The sequence below is a fragment of the Ovis canadensis genome, chromosome 10 (assembly GCF_042477335.2).
Source record: "Ovis canadensis isolate MfBH-ARS-UI-01 breed Bighorn chromosome 10, ARS-UI_OviCan_v2, whole genome shotgun sequence".
In the NCBI taxonomy this organism is placed as follows: Eukaryota; Metazoa; Chordata; class Mammalia; order Artiodactyla; family Bovidae; genus Ovis; species Ovis canadensis.
The window spans coordinates 34,719,095-34,735,885 of NC_091254.1; the positions used below are offsets into that span (position 1 = coordinate 34,719,095).

General features: G+C 40.6%; 1 protein-coding gene across 11 annotated transcripts in view; it reads left to right on the forward strand.

Moving 5' to 3' along the window:
• Positions 1 to 16,791, forward strand: part of RNASEH2B (ribonuclease H2 subunit B) — a 95,174-nt gene that overhangs the window by 20,456 nt on the left and 57,927 nt on the right. For 4 of the 11 annotated variants that reach the window (XR_011259367.2, XM_069601410.1, XM_069601418.2 and 1 more), the window contains exons 2-5: positions 3,224 to 3,295; positions 5,224 to 5,331; positions 7,878 to 7,954; positions 12,012 to 12,126. Coding sequence is in view for 9 of the 11 variants with exons in the window: in XM_069601410.1 (XP_069457511.1) it covers positions 3,224 to 3,295; positions 5,224 to 5,331; positions 7,878 to 7,954; positions 12,012 to 12,126 (372 nt within the window). In the remaining 2 variants the exon portion in view is untranslated. Of the gene's footprint in view, positions 1 to 3,223; positions 3,296 to 5,209; positions 5,332 to 7,877; positions 7,955 to 12,002; positions 12,127 to 16,791 lie in introns of all 11 variants that reach the window. The other 7 variants (XR_011259366.2, XM_069601409.2, XM_069601417.2 and 4 more) reach the window with 3 other exon arrangements.

Below are 16,791 nucleotides of genomic sequence, written 5' to 3' on the forward strand. Positions count from 1 at the left end.
TTTCATCTCCATTGTTGTCTTTTTAGGGATACCATTTTTGTTTTGTTTTGTAGTTTTTACTGGCGCCTTTGGGTTTACTGTCCACATATTTAAATGATTACATCTACCTTCAAGTGATGTAACACCACCCCACATATAGTAGAAAAAACATTCAATGGTGTGTTTTCATTTCTCCCGTCCTGGTCTTTATGCTATTATTGTCGTGTATTTCATTTATGCATAGATTATAAACCCTGCTGCACTAAATTGTTATTTTCGTTTAGCCAGTGATCTTTAAAGAGATTTAAATAATAAAAGAAAGTTATTTACCTCTGCAGTCACCATTACCAGTGTTTCTCATTCCTTTGTTTAGATTCCTGTTTTCCTGGGGTTTCCTGTTCCTTCTAGCAGAACTTCCCTTAGCATTCCTTGTTGTGTGGGTCCGTTGATGATTATTTTTTCCAGCCTTTGTATGTCTGAAAGAATCTGTTGACCACCTCCACTTTTCAAGGGTATTTTCTGTGATTTCATCATGTGTTCTTTTAGTATTTTAAAGACATTTCTCCGTTATCTTCTGCTTTACATTGTTTCCAATAAGAAATTTGCTCATTTTAAACTTTGTGTTTCAGTACATAGTGTCATTGTTTTCTCTCTGCTTTTAAGATGTTTTCTTTAGTACTGGTTTTGAACTGTTGATTCTGATGCATAGTTTTATTCCTGTTTCTTGTGCTTTGGGTTTATTGAACTTCTTGAGTGTTTAGGTTTATAGTTTTCATCAAATTAAAAAATATTCTGCTGTACTTTCTCCAAGTTTCTTGTTTCTCCTCTCTTCTCTTTCAGGAGCTCCAATTGCACATATATTATTAGGATGCTTGAACTTGTCCTACAGTTTGCTAATATTTTATTTTTAGTTCTTTTTTATTTTTTTCTGTGTTTTCATTTTAGATAGTTTCTGTTGCTGTGTCTTCAAGTTTATTAACCTTATGCCATTAATTGCATCTGGTATATCTTTCATCTCAGCTTGGGTCTTAAAAAAATCTTCTGTCTCTAGTTTTTTAGTACCTGAGGAATACTGTTTTTAATTCTTTTATCTCTACATTTTAACATCTGTATCTAACGTCAGTACCCCCTCTCAGTAATTGATTTCTTTATTTCTTTTCTCATTGTGGGTCACATTTTTTTTGCTTCTTTGAATGCCTAGTAATATTTGATTAGACACCAGACATTGTGACTTTTACCTTTTTGCCAGATGAATGTATTTGTATTCCTTAAATAACCTCAAGCTTCATTCTGGGACACAGTGGAGGTACTTGAAATAGTTGGTTCTCTTAGGTCCTGCTTTTAGAATTCGTTCGGTGGGACTGGCAGCATTTCGTCAAGGGCTGTTGGCCCCTTACCACTGAGGCAGGACCCTTTGGAGCGCTGTGCCCAGTGTCTTCTGAATTGTAAGGTTCTCCAGTCTGCCTGGGAACAGGCCCAGTGCAGGGCCCCGTGTGAATCTGGGGCACTGTTCCCTCTAATCTCTTTGGCCAGTTTTTCTCCCACCCTTTGGCAGATCCGTGCACGCACTGAGCAGTACTCTGCTGAATGTTCGAGCTGTGTACCCTTTACAGGTCTCCGGGGTTTTCTCTGCTCGTAGCTCGCGCCTTTGCTGACTTGGGAACTCTAGCCGTGGCGTCCTGAGAACTCTCCACTCCATCTCTTCAGCTCAGGGAGTCCGCCAGGCTTCAGCCGGGATCTCCCATTCTGCACCGTGGCCTGGGAGCTCTCTCATGGCAGTAAGCTGGGGCGACAGGGCTCCCCTCATTTGTTTCTCATCTCTCAGACATCACTCTCCTGTATCGCCTCATCCTCAGTGTATTGAAAATAGTTGTTTTGCCTATTTTTGTCCTTTTCATTTTTGTTTTTGGTCGTTAAATTGGGTTTCTTCTCAACAGATGTTAAAATGTCTTTTAAAGCTATAGTAATTAAGATATTGAAGTACTAATGCTAATACAGCCACAGACTCGTGGGTCAAAGTACAGTGTCCACAAACAGACTTATAAATGTGTCTTAAACATTTAACTTAGGTTATTCAGTGGATGTGGAGGAGGGCATGGCCACCTACTCTGGACTCTTGTATTCTTACCTGGAAAATCCCATGGAAGAGGATCCCTGGTGGGCTACAGTCCATGAGGGTCCCAAAGAGTCAGACACGACTGAAGTGACTTAGCACGTGCACACTCAGTAGATGATGTGGAAACAAGTGGACAACTCACTGCAAAAGTGAAAATTGGAAATCTCCTCCTCTTATTTTATAGGGGATGTATTCCAAATAGGTTAAATATAATTTAAAAGCATTAGAAGAAAATAAGGGCAATTCAGATAGTCTTGAGGAAGAGAAGGACTTTCTAAGTATGACGCAAAAGGGATAACCATGAAGGAAAATATTGATGAGATTATGCAAAGATTTGTTTATCTCCTAAGTGGCAAAATAATCATTAAAAACAGGGAGCTCCCTGATGGCCTACTGGCTAGGATTGGAGACTTTTGCTGCTCTGGCCCAGGTCAAATCCCTGGTCAGGGAACAGATCTTGCAAGCCACACCACACAGCCCCTTCCCCTGCCCCCTAAAAAAATCACTAAAAAATGAGTTTATATCCTTACTGTATAAAGACTCCTAATAAGGTAGTAAATATAAATGTCCTACTAAAAAAATGGACAGAGAATGTGAGTTAGGTAATCATAATTATGGGCAAAAAACATAAATTTATAGGAAATATTTATCTTTTAAATGTTCTGTTTCATAATAATAGTAACAATAAAATAATTAAAGTAATAAAAGCTGTCATTTATTATGGGTTTCTGTTTGTCTGAGTACGTTAAGAACTTTCAACAGATTAGCTCATTTAATCCTTGGAAAGGCAGGTATCCGTCCATCGTCATCATTTTATAAATGTGACACCTGAGACAGGACATGAGGAATCTTGCCTGAGGTGACAGCAGTCAGGTGGCTGAGCCAAGGTTTAAGCCGGCCATCTGAGTCCTGCTCCTCGTCACTTCTCCAAGAAGTAAATTAAAACTACCTTAGATTCCACTGCACTTCTCAGAGAAATTGGTAATTTGCACAACATCACATAGTTTATAAGCAGTAGAACAGAGCTAAGATTTTTAGAAAGAAAAATCATATAAAGAGAAGAAGGAAAAAGAGCCAAGTGAGCAACAAAGCAGCGGTCTTCTAATTTTACAACGTATTTCTTTCCAGAATATTTGAAGGATGCTTCAAAGAAGATGAAAAGTGGGCTTGTGTTTGTAAAACTGGCTAACCCATGTTCAGGTAAGTGCCCCTCTCCTCCCTTCTCCCCTGATAACTTGAACATTTTTAAAACGTTGTGGCTGAAAAGTGTGTACATTTGTCTTCTCATGTTTTTTCTCCCTGTCTAGCTTTTAAAGGTAAAACAATATTACGTGATGACAAAAGCAAGCTAATGACATAACCAGTCTTCTAAGATAATTCACTTGACCTGAACGTTTTTTTTAATTTCTTCATAATTTTAATCCATAGAACTGTTTATTCATCAGAAATGCTGGCAAAACAAAAAAGCATAGCATGTTTGATTTCTCTCTGAAAACAGATGAGTTTTCCTTGGCCTTTTAAAGCCAGCTTTTCTTAAAGTAGCTATCCAATATAAGATTCCATTTATACTCACGTTATAAAGTAAAATAAATAACCTGAGTTTAAAAAAGGGGCAGGGGAAGATTTTACTGGACATGCCAAGGTTTTGAATACTTTCATTTTTAGCTGTACTTCCCTTATTTTGTTCAGACCAAAAAGTATATATATATTTCCTGTCAAGGATGATTTTTTTTTTGCATTAAAAAACATTGTATTTTGAGGAAATACACATTTTATCAGGAATAATTTTAACTCTACACTCAGTGTATTTTCCTTTGTCTTATCATTTTCTGGCAAAAGTATTAAAATATACTAAATATATGGTGATATTGATGACATTATTTATCTTTGTGAAATTGTTTTTCCATCAATTTATTTTACGAGATTTATAAGGTTCTTCTTAATTTTACAAGGTTTTAAATAGCTGTCTGATATTTAGCAGACTAGGTCCTCCTCCTGGGGACTGTCATACTGAATAGTGACAGCAAGAGGCATCAGCGGGCGGTGCTGCGTTGTTACTGTTGTTGGAAGGACACGTAAATAGAAGTAGCAAGAGAGGCAGAAACTCATTCCAGTTTCCTTTTCCTCATAACGAAATTGGATGTAATCAGTCAGCTATATTATTTGGAATTCCTTAGTATGCATAAATGTAACATGAGGTGTGAAGTGTTTTTGCAAGAGAAATCTTAGATAACCAGTAAAGCATTTAACAAAGGTAAAATACAAAGAAAAGCCAGGCTTCCTGGAAAATTCTAAATGTCCATGGACAACACTGCTTTACTGACTATGGGAAGATAAAGGCTAACCTTTGCTGAGCACTAACTAATGTGCTGTGCTAGGAGCTTTACGTGCCCATATTCTCTTTTTAATCCTTAAAAAATCTCTGGTGAGGCAGTTCAGTATTGCTCCCACGTTACAGGCGTGGAAACAGGTACAGAAAGGGTGGCAGCGCTTCCCCAAGGGCACACGCCCAGATGCAGTTGAGATAGGTTCTAATTCAGGGCCCCGACTCTGCTGTTTGGAAGGAAATTCCTGCATTGAAGGGATTCACGCAGATGAGTGCAGTCCTCACCCCTTCTACTGGTCCTTTTTCTGGGGACTCTGAGGAAAGGGAGATTTTCATCTAGTTGGGCATGGCTCTCCTCACTCCTCACGGCTGAAAGTGTGCTGCTGTTGTGGGCCCTGGCCTTCCTCCCGGGGGCCTCCCCTCTAGGGTGTGCGGACCCCATCTTGTCCCTCGGTGTGGGAGGCTGCAACCCCCTGACAGGCCAACTCAGTTAATCTGACCGAGCCATTTGGGTTTGAGTGGCTTAGGAGTGATGGAGGACTCAATGAGAGGCTTTGGAGCAGTTAAGATAAATGATTTGCCCTTTTGTATTTATTGGTCTAAGTTCAGTGAGGATTATAGAGTTGGGAAACAAGCATTTGTGTGTAATAGCTACAAGCCTTCCTTGGAGTAACTTTGTATAGACTGTGTATGTATGTTTATGTTCATATTAGGAACATTTCTCAGAACTATTAGTCTTTTGTGTGTGTGTGTGTGTGTGTGTGTGAAAACTTACAAATGAAAAACAGATTTGTCTTAACAGGGGAAGGAGCCATTTACTTGATCAACATGTGTCTACCGCAGCTGTTTGAAATAAAAGTTTTCAAGGAAAAAAACCATTCTTGGTTTATAAATGAATCAGTTCAATCAGGTAAGTGACTAGTGTATATATTTCCATTAACTAAACACATAAGCTGACATTGCCAATCCTTCACGCGTGAAGTCTTGAGACAGTCTGCCTGGCTCGGAGTCTAGTCCATAATTGTTTTTTGTTGTTGTTGCTGGCATCAGAGTAGGGTTTAATCAAGGAGAAAGGAAAGATGGTTTGAACAAGTTTAGATCAACAACTTTGTGTCTTAGGTGTCAGGAAATTTTTAGCTGTTAATAACAACTCTGATTTTTTTTCTCCTAAAACACTGTCGCACCCTGAGTCAGAAGTAAGATGACTTTTGTACTATGGAGTACACACTGTGTTGACTAAAACTCTTTGCTCTTCTTTTAGCCTCTTTTGCGAGTCTTCAAATTTTTTAACATCTTGTTTCCATTGTAAATGGATACTGCTATAGCTTCTATCAATAAAGTAGAATAGAATAGAACAAAGATATTTTTGAATGCTTTGTCATATAAATTACCATTGCAAGCCCCCACCTTCCCTATCCTCTGGGCTTCCCTTGTGGCTCAGCTGGTAAAGAATCCACCTGCAATGTGGGAGACCTGGGTTCAGTCCCTGGTTTGGGAAGATCCCAGGAGAAAGGAAAGGCTACCCATTTCAGTATTCTGGCCTGGAGAATTCCATGGACTGTATAGTCCAGGGGGTCACAAAGAGTCAGGCAAGACTGAATGACTCTCACTTTCACCCTACACCCCAACACACACACCCAACATCCAGTTTCTCTCTATTTTCCTTTGTTTTGGGTCATTGTGGACTCTGAAGGAGACAGGATACCAAATGTAGCCCTGCCAGTTCTGAGGTGCTGGGGGTGGGGTGGAGGGGTATCCTGGGGTGGTTGAGGCCATCTCAGTTCCCGCTGTCTCATTTTTTCTGTTGCTTGGGTGGGGAGGGGGTGTGCATCCTGGGGTGGTTGAGGCCATCTCAGTTCCCACTGTTCCTTTGTCTTGTTTCTGTTGCTTCCTAAGCCCCTGCCTTCTGTCGAGTGTCTAAGCCACCACCTAGCGCTAAGGTTGAAAGGCCTCTTGACCTTTCTTGTAAGACATCCAGAAGAAGGGTTTATTGCTGGCAGTGTATTTCATATACCTGTGTGCATGAGAACATTTGAAGTGGTTTTCAGTTGCCAAAAGGCAATGGTAGACTGTGGTAGGTGCCAAGTATACTTTCCTTTTTATTGTTCCCTTTTATTTTTCATTTGCTAGTACGTAAGAGTTCCAACTTCTAGTGTGGTATACTTGCCTTTGGGTTTAGCTGCATAGACACAGTAATATCCAGATGAAACTGGAAAACATTCAGAGGCAGTGACCAGCTCTTCTGAACTGTCTTGAGTTGGTACCTGCTTTTTTTTTTAAATAGACTTTTTTTTTTTTTTTAGTTTTTGGTTCTCAGCAAAGGTGCCTGTTTTTTTTTCATAGTCTTCTTTTTAAACGTAACCTTGAAGAAGGAGCTGTTTTTAAGAATGGCCACTAGGATATTGAGAAACCTGTTTCTAATTTCTGAATATAGTAGATGTCTCATATAAACTGGGCTTAGAGTTTCTGATAGATTGTTTTCATAAACTTCCTTCTACTTTAAAAAAAAATCATTAACTAGGGTCACCATATAAAATTATGCCCTTAATTTTTTCTTAAACATACTATGAAATGTATTCACGTATATAACTTAGGGTTAGAATTTCTTGGCTGTATAGTTGGGTTGCAGTGTTAGAGAATAAAAATCAGTACCTGTTTCCTGAAACCAAATTGGTAAGTATGGAGATAAATGAATTGCTTATTGCTCTTCTGTGTCACTTCCATGGAAGGATTCTGGGATGTTTGGAGGGGATGTGATAGACTAAAGAAAAGTAAGGTCCAGGAGGCCTAGTTGGTTTGATTTGCCTATTTTCCTTTCAGCCTAGTGAGCATCACTCATCTGACTGCAGAGATCCCAGTTTCCTATGCTCAGTCTTGTTAGACACCTACCCACCTGCATTTTTTCTTTGGGGGATGGTCAGGATCTGGGGTGGGTAACAACCTCTGAGCTTTGAGTCATTGACTGTGAGCCCAGAACACATAGAAGGAGCCATGTACAGAGGGAATAATATCACTTTCCCATGGCTTCATCCTCAAAAGCACAGGAAGTTACATTTTACTGCAGCTCTGTAGATGGACTTACAGTGGTTTCCTAATACTTGCCTGGTTCACATTCTGTCCTCTCTCCCCCCAACCCTGCTATTTTGGGGGGGTGGGGGAGGAATGGGAGGTGGGGAGAGGAGGGCCTCTGTTAAAAATGATTTCTGAAGAAGAAATGGAAAGTTGAAGATCCAGTTGAGCGTCTTGGCTCCCCTCTCTGCACCAGGATTTGAAGCTCTTTGGAGTAGAACCTCAGGGACCACGTTCTGCCCTTGAGAGATTCTTGGGCCTGAATAGGGGGAGCTTCTGAATTTGGAGTTTCACATATATTTTTCAGTGGGTGGTTTCCACATTAGGATTAAGATGAAATGACTCAATTGTCTTTCCAGAACATTGAATTCTCTTTTTAATCTATAGGAGGTCTTCTTCACTTTGCCACACCTGTGGACCCTCTGTTTCTGCTTCTCCACTACCTTATAAAGGCCGATAAAGAGGTGAGTTTCCCAGGTTGAGATATTGACAGTGGGGAAATAGAATAGCTTTTTTTCTTGTTTAACTTCCTCTCTGTCCTTACAGTGGCCCCAGTGTAGATCCCCCACAGTTGAGATGTAACTTGGTTGGTGTTGCACGCCTGCATCGTGTGTGCCAGTGTGGATTGGAGCACTGGTCGGCAGGCCTGAGACACTGCACCATGACCTCTGGACTGGTTCACCAGAGACTTCTGAGAACCGCCTACCCCTCTGTGTTTCCTCCCTTCCTTGTTTGACAAAGCCTAACAATGAAAACCTCATTCGTTTTGAAATACAGTGCAGATGTTAAGACCTCAATCCTTAAGAGCAGAAAGTAGATTTATTGTCTTTCATTTTCTTCTTTGTGAGAGACTGTGAAATAGGTACACTGGAGTGTGTGTCCAGCAAAAAGCTCATTAATGGGGAAGCTATAGCCGAGACTTAAGGAATCCCAGACAGTAAAATTTACCTTTGTAATATAAAGACAGAGTTTATTAATAGTAATAGTTCCAAACAGAGGTTGTGAAATACTTTGGTCCTAGGATACCGTTACACTTAATAATTATTAAGGATCCCAAAGAGCTTTTTGTTCCTATGTGTTTTATCTATCAATATTGACTGCATTGGGCTTCCCAGGGGCCTCAGATTGTAAAGAATCCACCCGCAGTGCTGGAGACCCAGGTTCAATCCCTGGGTCAGGAAGACCCCCTGGAAAAGGATTAGCAACCCACTACAATATTCTTGCCTGGAGAATTGCATGGACAGAGCACTCTGGTGGGCTATAGTTTATGGGGTCACAAAGAGTCAGACACAACTGAGTGACTAACAGTACAGTTTCATTGACTACATCAGAAATTAAAACTGAGAAATTTAAAAATAGTCTTATTTATTTATTTATTTTGAAAATAAAAATCATAAGCCCATTTGGAAAATATTGTCTCACTGAATTTTTCAGGTCTTCCAAATGTCCACAGAACACAAGCACGCATGCACACACACACACACCTTTGTTAATTTAATATTACTGGAGGAACGGAAGAGCCTCCTGATGAAAGTGAAAGAGGAGATTGAAAAAACTGGCTTACAACTCAACATTCAAAAAACTAAGACCATGGCAACTGTTCCCATCACTTCATGGCAAATAGGTGGGGAAACAGTGGAAACAGTGACAGACTATTTTTTTGGGCTCCAAAATCACTGCAGATGGTGACTGCAGCCATGAAATTAAAAGATGCTTGCTCCTTGGAAAAAAAGCTTTGACCAACCTAGACGTCGTATTAAAAAGCAGAGACATTACTTTGCTGACAAAGGTCCATCCAGTCAAAGCTATGGTTTTTCCAGTAGTCATGTGTGGATGTGAGAGTTGGACTATAAAGAAAGCATAGCGCTGAAGAATTGATGCATTTGAACTGTGGTGTTGGAGAAGACTCTTGAAAGTCCCTTGGACTGCAAGGAGATCCAACCGGTCAATCCTTAATTAAATCAGTCCTGAATATTCATTGCAAGGACTGATGTTGAAGCTGAAGCTCCAATCCTTTGGCCACCTGATACGAAGAACTGACTCATTGGAAAAGACCCTGATGCTGGGAAAGACCGAAGGCAGGAGGAGAAGGGGATGACAGGATGAGATGGTTGGATGGCAACACCAACTCGATGGACATGAGTTTGAGTGAGCTCCAGGAGTTGGTGATGGACAGGGATGCCTGGTGTCCTCCAGTCCATGGGGCCACAAAGAGTCGGGCACGACTGAGCAACTGAACTGAACTGAACTGAGTGATCTCTTTAGAAAACTCTTTGAATGCTGGGAAGCATGTCATAGTGACAGATACAAATTTTCTGCAATTCTAATTTTTGTTTAAAGTTCAAATTTTTTCATTGGCTACAATACTGTCAGTCTTTCCCTTTAAGTGACAGATTCACTGCATTGATGTTCTGTCAAATACTCAAGTCTGAATAACCATAGTCCATAGTGATGTTTTCAGGTGAAAATCCGAGTAAAGGGCAGCTAGTTCTGCTCACAACTCAGATAGTTACACAATGCATTTCCTTGAGCCTCAGCGACAGCAGAAGGGCTTTAGCCACGCTTCACTTTCATCACACAGAACATTGAACCGACTTGCACTCAGGGTCAAGATTTAAATAAAAGTAATTGTTTTGCTGCTTGGTCCAGGAAATCCTTAAGTAAACTGACGTTTTTATAACGGCTTGTCCATGCAGTGAAGAACACAGTGACCACTGGGCAGTTCGCCGGCACCATCGTGACTGGTGCTGAAAAGCCAGCAGTTTTCCCCACCTTTGCACTGGAGTCATCAGTGCAAATGTCAGCACAGTGAAAACGCAGACAGCACGATAGCATTATTAGGAAAGTAGTTTGAAGTTTGTGGACCCCCTGCAAGGGTACTGGGGCCTCCCAGGGACCACCAACCACAGCTTGAAAACCTTCGAAATAACAACATCGAGGAATAGTGTTATTTAAACACTTAGCCACATCTTATTTTTGCACTCAACATGTTTCCCAATAGTTTAAGAGCTGATGGGTTCTCATTGAGTACTTAGGCCCATTTTCCAAAACTCCTGTTTTGTATTTATATCAATTTAATTTGCAATAAACACTGAGTAATGAAACTGACTTAAAATTCAAAATTGTGCTTTCTCCTCATGTACCTTGTTTTCTCATATTCTCCCCCTGTCTTGAATCTTTACTCTGTTTTCTAGTGTGGTTTAGTCAAGTTTTGTTCCTTAGTTTAATCATGTTTCCCCTTATCTGGAAGCTGCTGTGATAACCAGTATAATTAGGGCATGAGAGCAGTGAGGCTACTAAGCCATGTATATCTGAGGAGCAGAAATGGTTCTAGTCACCCCCAGGAAGGCCCTGGAAGTGTTCAGGGAGGCACCTTTAAAGGCCTTCCCCCCATTTAGGGCGACTGTTCCCCTGTTTCCCATTAAGAACCTGACTTGACTGGTGAATTAATCCTCACCTTGGCTCTCTGGGAGGCTCTGGGGGTGCTGTTACTGGCTCAGGTTGGCAGATGTAGAATGAAGCTCGTGGTGGTGGTTGGCTTTCATTGTAAACTGTTTTGCTGTCTCTTCTCAAATACTTTAAGTCCCCCTTGAAATAGCCCATGAGGCACTCAGATATTCCTCCCCTATATTTTAGATATGATCTTTCTCTATTTAATTAAGAAAAATACCACTGAGCAACTAACATTTTCACTTGGGACTTCCCTGGTGGCTCAGATGGTAAAGAAACTGCCTGCAGTGCAAGAGATTCAGGTTCGATCCCTGGGTCAGGAAGATTCCCCTGGAGAAGGAAATGGCAACCCACTCTAATATTCTTGCCTGGAGAATTCTGTGGACAGAGGAGCCCGGTGGGTGATAGTCATGGGGGTCACAAAGAGTCAGACACAATTAAGTGACTAGCACTTCCACTTTCATTCACTTTTGAAATGGTGACCTATTTTTTTTTTAAATATACAATTTATTTTACGATCAGTAAAAAATAATTCTTCTGTCTAGCTCTCCCAGCTGTTACTGACTTTATGTTCAAACAAACTTCTTATTTCAGAACCTTTTTGTGTATACATGGTAAAGAAAAGGAAAATGAAACAGTAGTTTATTATGAAATGATTCTGTCATGACTGCATAGTTCATTACATATAAGTAAATCATTGTTTTAAAGTAGTTAAATATTTAACACTTCGGGTGATCACAGAAGAAAATAGACTAAGCTAGGAATCTGAAGCCAGTGAGACTTGGGAAGCCTGTGGATTATTCTTACTATCTCGGAAAAAGAGAATATTTAAACTGAAGCCTTTCTTGCCACTTGTCAGTGGATCCCCAGTGCTTTCAAGAGCTTTCTAAAGGGAGCTGAGAGTCAGTTCTGGAGCTTGTCCCCATAGAGGGAGTTCTTGGGTGGAACAGATGGCTTGGAACTTAGTTTAAAGTTCCAGCTATGAAATTATGTATCTTTTTCTCTCTTTTCTTAAAAATAATGTCTGTTGACTGGAGTGCTTGCCTCCTGACTGACTTACAGTCTTTTCAGGGGAAGTTTCAGCCCCTGGATCAAGTTGTGATGGATGACATGTTCCCGGATTGCATCTTGTTGCTGAAACTTCCTGAACTTGAGAAGTTACTTCGACATGTGACAGAGGAGAAAGGTATAGCATGTGGCCTGTGAAGTCAGGCTTATGGCTGCTGGGGAAACTGGCCGGTCTGAGAGCACAGCAGCTGGAAGGCCTGCGGAATGTGATGCTTATTCGTGTGGGTTATAGGAAGAGTTCTGGCTCAGATTCCCTTCCATTTGTCGGTATTCTTCCTCTACTGCACTGCTTGTTCCGTCTGTGAGGTTTGGACCAGTGAAATATGGTGGCCTGTGTCCTGCAGGGCCAGGGTTCACGAGGCTCGGGCTTTAGTTCCGTTCTTTGAACGAGGCTGTGACTTTGCGTAAGTCCCTCAACTGCTTTTTGCCTTGGGTTTCCATGTGTAAAACTTGCATAAAAGCTATGCCTTTATTGATTCAGGAAACATTTATTGAGCACCTACTAAGATGCATATATTAAGCACTAGAGCCAGGCTCTAGGGATAGTCGTAAGTAAAATACTGGCCTTCATCTTACTTTGCTTTGACTCTGATGGAGACAAATGACAAGTTAGGGCAACAGCAGTAGAGTGTAAGGGAAGTGAAAACTGGGTTTTGCAGGGATGCACCGTATAGAAGTTGATGATATATCTGCTTTGAAAATGAAAACACATGGTCAGGTGAAGCAATGTTTTTATTGAAAAATTTAAAAATAATGGAAAACTCAGAGTAAAAAACTACAAATACTGTTTGTCCCCAACCCCAATAATCAACCACTCTTAATATTTTGTTATGTTTGCTTTAAATCTCAGGGAAATAATTTCTTTAGGAAAAACCTGGTCATCTGATTGCAGGATCTGATGGCCTACAAGAAAAATTAAAAATGTATTTGCTACATAGTTTTGAGTAAATCATTCAAACTTTTCAGCATCCACAATGTGCCAGATGAAGGGTGTGAAGGGTTAAGAGTACTCCTCATATTCTACTATACATTATAATTAGTCCCCTTCAGAATTGTTCTAAGTCATAAAATGAAGCTTTCCTTCTCTTAGCTTTAGATTGTTGAGATCGCTAATGACCAGCATATGAACATTGTTTAGGTATTACAATTAATAGTCTCTACCACAAAGAGATACTTCAGGAATTAAATGAAATAATACAAGTAAATCAGTGCCCAGAGAATGCTGGGTGCACAGTAAATGTTAGTGTCATTAAGGCTTCTAACTAGAGATTTCTAATTCTTTCCTAGTGTTTAAGTACTGCTGCTAAGTCGCTTCAGTCGTGTCCGACTCTGTGCGACCCCATAGACGGCAGCCCACCAGGCTCCCCCGTCCCTGGGATTCTCCAGGCAAGAACACTGCTTCCCAGGTGGCTCAGATGGTAAAGAATCTGTCTGTAGTTCAAGAGACCTGGGTTCCATCCCTGGGTTGGACATATCTGTTAGAGAAGAACATGGCAACTCATTCCAGTGTTCTTGCCTGGAGAATTCCATGTACAGAGGAGCTTGGCAGGCTACAGTCCATGGGATGACAAAGAGTCTGACACAGCTGAGCAACTGAGCATGCACGCTCACATATAGTAAATGACCAGTACACACTTGTTTGATGGTCCATTGATTAATATATAGTCAAGTGGTTTGAGTAGGAGAATGAGGATAATCAGACAATAATAAAAATGTCTGAAAATGAAGGTGTTAGTGTCCCGGCTGTGTCCGACTTGCCTGGTGGCTCAGATAGTAAAGAATCTGCTTGAAATGCAGGAAACCTGAGTTCAGTCCCTGAGTTGGGAAGATCCCCTGGAGGAGGGAATAGCAGTCTACTCCAGTATTCTTGCCTGGAGAATTCTGCCAACAGAAGAGCATGGTGAGCAACAGTCATGAGATGCAAAAAGTCAGACATGAACTGAGCAACTAACACTTAAGCCTGCTAGGTTTATGAGAACCTTCACCCCTTGCCTTCTCCCCACTGGATAAACCCAGCCCCAGTTGCTTGTATCCTGAATGGTGATGGTGGTGGCTTTAGTTAGCACTTCACTTTATTAGTGAAGGAAATGATGTGTCTCTGCTAGCTCTGGGGCTCAATATGTTTCTTGCCAAAAAAGCTCCCATTCAGTGGAGAGTTGACAGGGGAAAGGACTAATAAAGGGTTATGAACTTCGTCTTGAGTGTAATGCTCTGTTTCATATTGCAAGCAAAAGCTGCTCTGCATTGTCAGATAGGATTAACAGGAAGAGCCAGGAAAACTTACCTGATTAAAATAGCCCAAGCACCGTTGCCAAGTTTCTATTCCCAGGAGGCAAGAGGAAAAAAAAGAGACCATATGAGTTTCTCAGTTGTGGAAAACATTCAGAAAGTAGATGTGAAAATGTGCTCCAGGCAGTTTGTTCAACAATACATCAGGGAAATTCAAGTTTGAGAACCGATTACCCAATTGCTGAACATGTTATTTGATGGTGGACTCCTTTTTATTCCATCTTTATTTTGTAAACCCAGTCTTTCCAGATGTTCAAGACCAGTTTTACAGGCACCGGACAAATTAGGGAAAGAAACCTTTCCAGGATATGTACGTGTTATCTAACTCACAAACTCTTGCAAATATTAAGTTTAGGACACAATAGAATAGAAGGAGAAGATAATAAGAAGAGGTGGTAAAAATACACAGAAGAACTATACAAAAAAGATCTTCATGACCTAGATAACCATGATGGTGTGATCACTCATCTAGAGCCAGACATCTTGGAATGCAAGGTCAAGTGAGCCTTAGGAAACATCACTACAAACAAAACTAGTGGAGGTGATAGAATTCCAGTTGAGCTATTTCAAATCCTAAAAGATGATGCTGTGAAAGTGCTGCACTCAATATGCCAGCAAATATAGGAAACTCAGCAGTGGCCACAGGACTGGAAAGGGTCAGTTTTCATTCCAGTCCCAAAGAAAGGCAATGCCAAAGAATGCTCAAACTACTGCACAATTGCACTCATCTCACGTGCCAGCAAAGTAATGCTCAAAATTCTCCAAGCCAAGCTTCAACAGTATGTGAACCGTGAACTTCCAGATGTTCAAGCTGGTTTTAGGAAAGGCAGCGGAACCAGAGATCAAATTGCCAACATCAAAGCCTTTGACCGTGTGGATCAGAATAAACTGTGGAAAATTCTTCAAGAGATGGGAATACCAGACCACTTGACCTGCCTCCTGAGAAATCTGTATGCAGGTCAATAAGCAACAGTTAGAACTGGACATGGAACAACAGACTGGTTCGAAATCAGGAAAGGAGTACATGAAGGCTGCATATTGTCACCCTGCTTATGTAACTTATATACAGAGTACATCATGCGAAATGCGTGGCTGGATAAAGTACAAGATGGAATCAAGATTGCTGGGAGAAATATCCATAACCTCAGATATGCTGATGACACCATTCTTAAAGAAGAACTAGAGAGCCTCTTGATGAGCGTGAAAGAGGAGAGTGAAAAAGTTTCTTAGAAAACTAAGATCATGGCATCTAGTGCAGTCACTTCATGGCAAATAGATGGGGAAAACAATGGAAACAGTGACAGACTTTATTTTTTTGGGCTCCAAAATCACTGCAGATGGTGACTGCAGCCATGAAATTAAAAGGTCCTTGCTCCTTGGAAGGAAAGCTGTGATCAACCTAGAGAGCATATTAAAAAGCAGAGACAGTACTTTGCCAACAAGTGTCTGTCTAGTGAAAGCTATGGTTTTTCCAGAAGTCATGTATGGATGTGAGAGTTGGACTATAAAGAAAGCTGGGTGCAAAGAATTGTTGCTTTTGAACTGTGGTGTTGAAGAAGACTCTTGAGAGTCCCTTGGACTGCAAGGAGATACACCAGTCCATCCTAAAGGAAATCAGTCCAAAATACTCATTGAAGGGACTGATGCTGAAGCTGAAGCTCCAATACTTTGGTCACCTGATGCAAAGAACTGACTCATTGAAAAAGACCTTGATGCTGGGAAAGATTGAAGGCAGGAGGAGAAGGGGACGACAGAGGATGAGATGGTTGGATGGCATCACTAACTCGATGGACATGAGTTTGAGTAAACTCCAGGAGTTGGCGTGGGACAGGGAGGCCTGGCGTGCTTCAGTCCACGGGGTCCCAAAGAGTCAGACGTGACTGAATGGCTGAACTGAACTGACAGAACATACTGTGGTAATTTTCATAATCGTGGACAATCTGTGGCCTTCATGAATATTTTAAACCACTTTGCTTATCAAAATAGGTAAATTTTAAAATTAAGTGGTAGTTTATGTACTTCGTCCTTGTATAGCATTCTGGGGTATTCAAGTTGGATATTTCTTAGTGATCATCTTGTCCAGGGAATGTTTAATTCAAAATAAATTTGCAGCTTAAAAACTTAGGGGAAAAAAAAAAAAGCTCTAGGCCCACCTGGCTTCATTAAGTGAATTCTATGATACTTGAAGGAAAAAATAATACTCAAAAGAAATAATGATACTTAGATTATTTTAGAAATTAAATGAGAAAGGCATATTTCCCAACTAATTTTATGAAAGCAGAGTGGCTAAAAGAAAACTATAATTTAGTATTCTTTATGATCATAGACTGAAAAATACTTTAAAAATATAGCAAATTAACTGTGTAAAAAGGATAGTATGTTAAAACCAAGTGAGGTTTATCATAGGAGTGCAGAGTTGGTTGAACATTAGAAAATCAATCAGTATGATTCACCATATTTATGCATAACAAAAGAAAAACTGTATGATCATCTC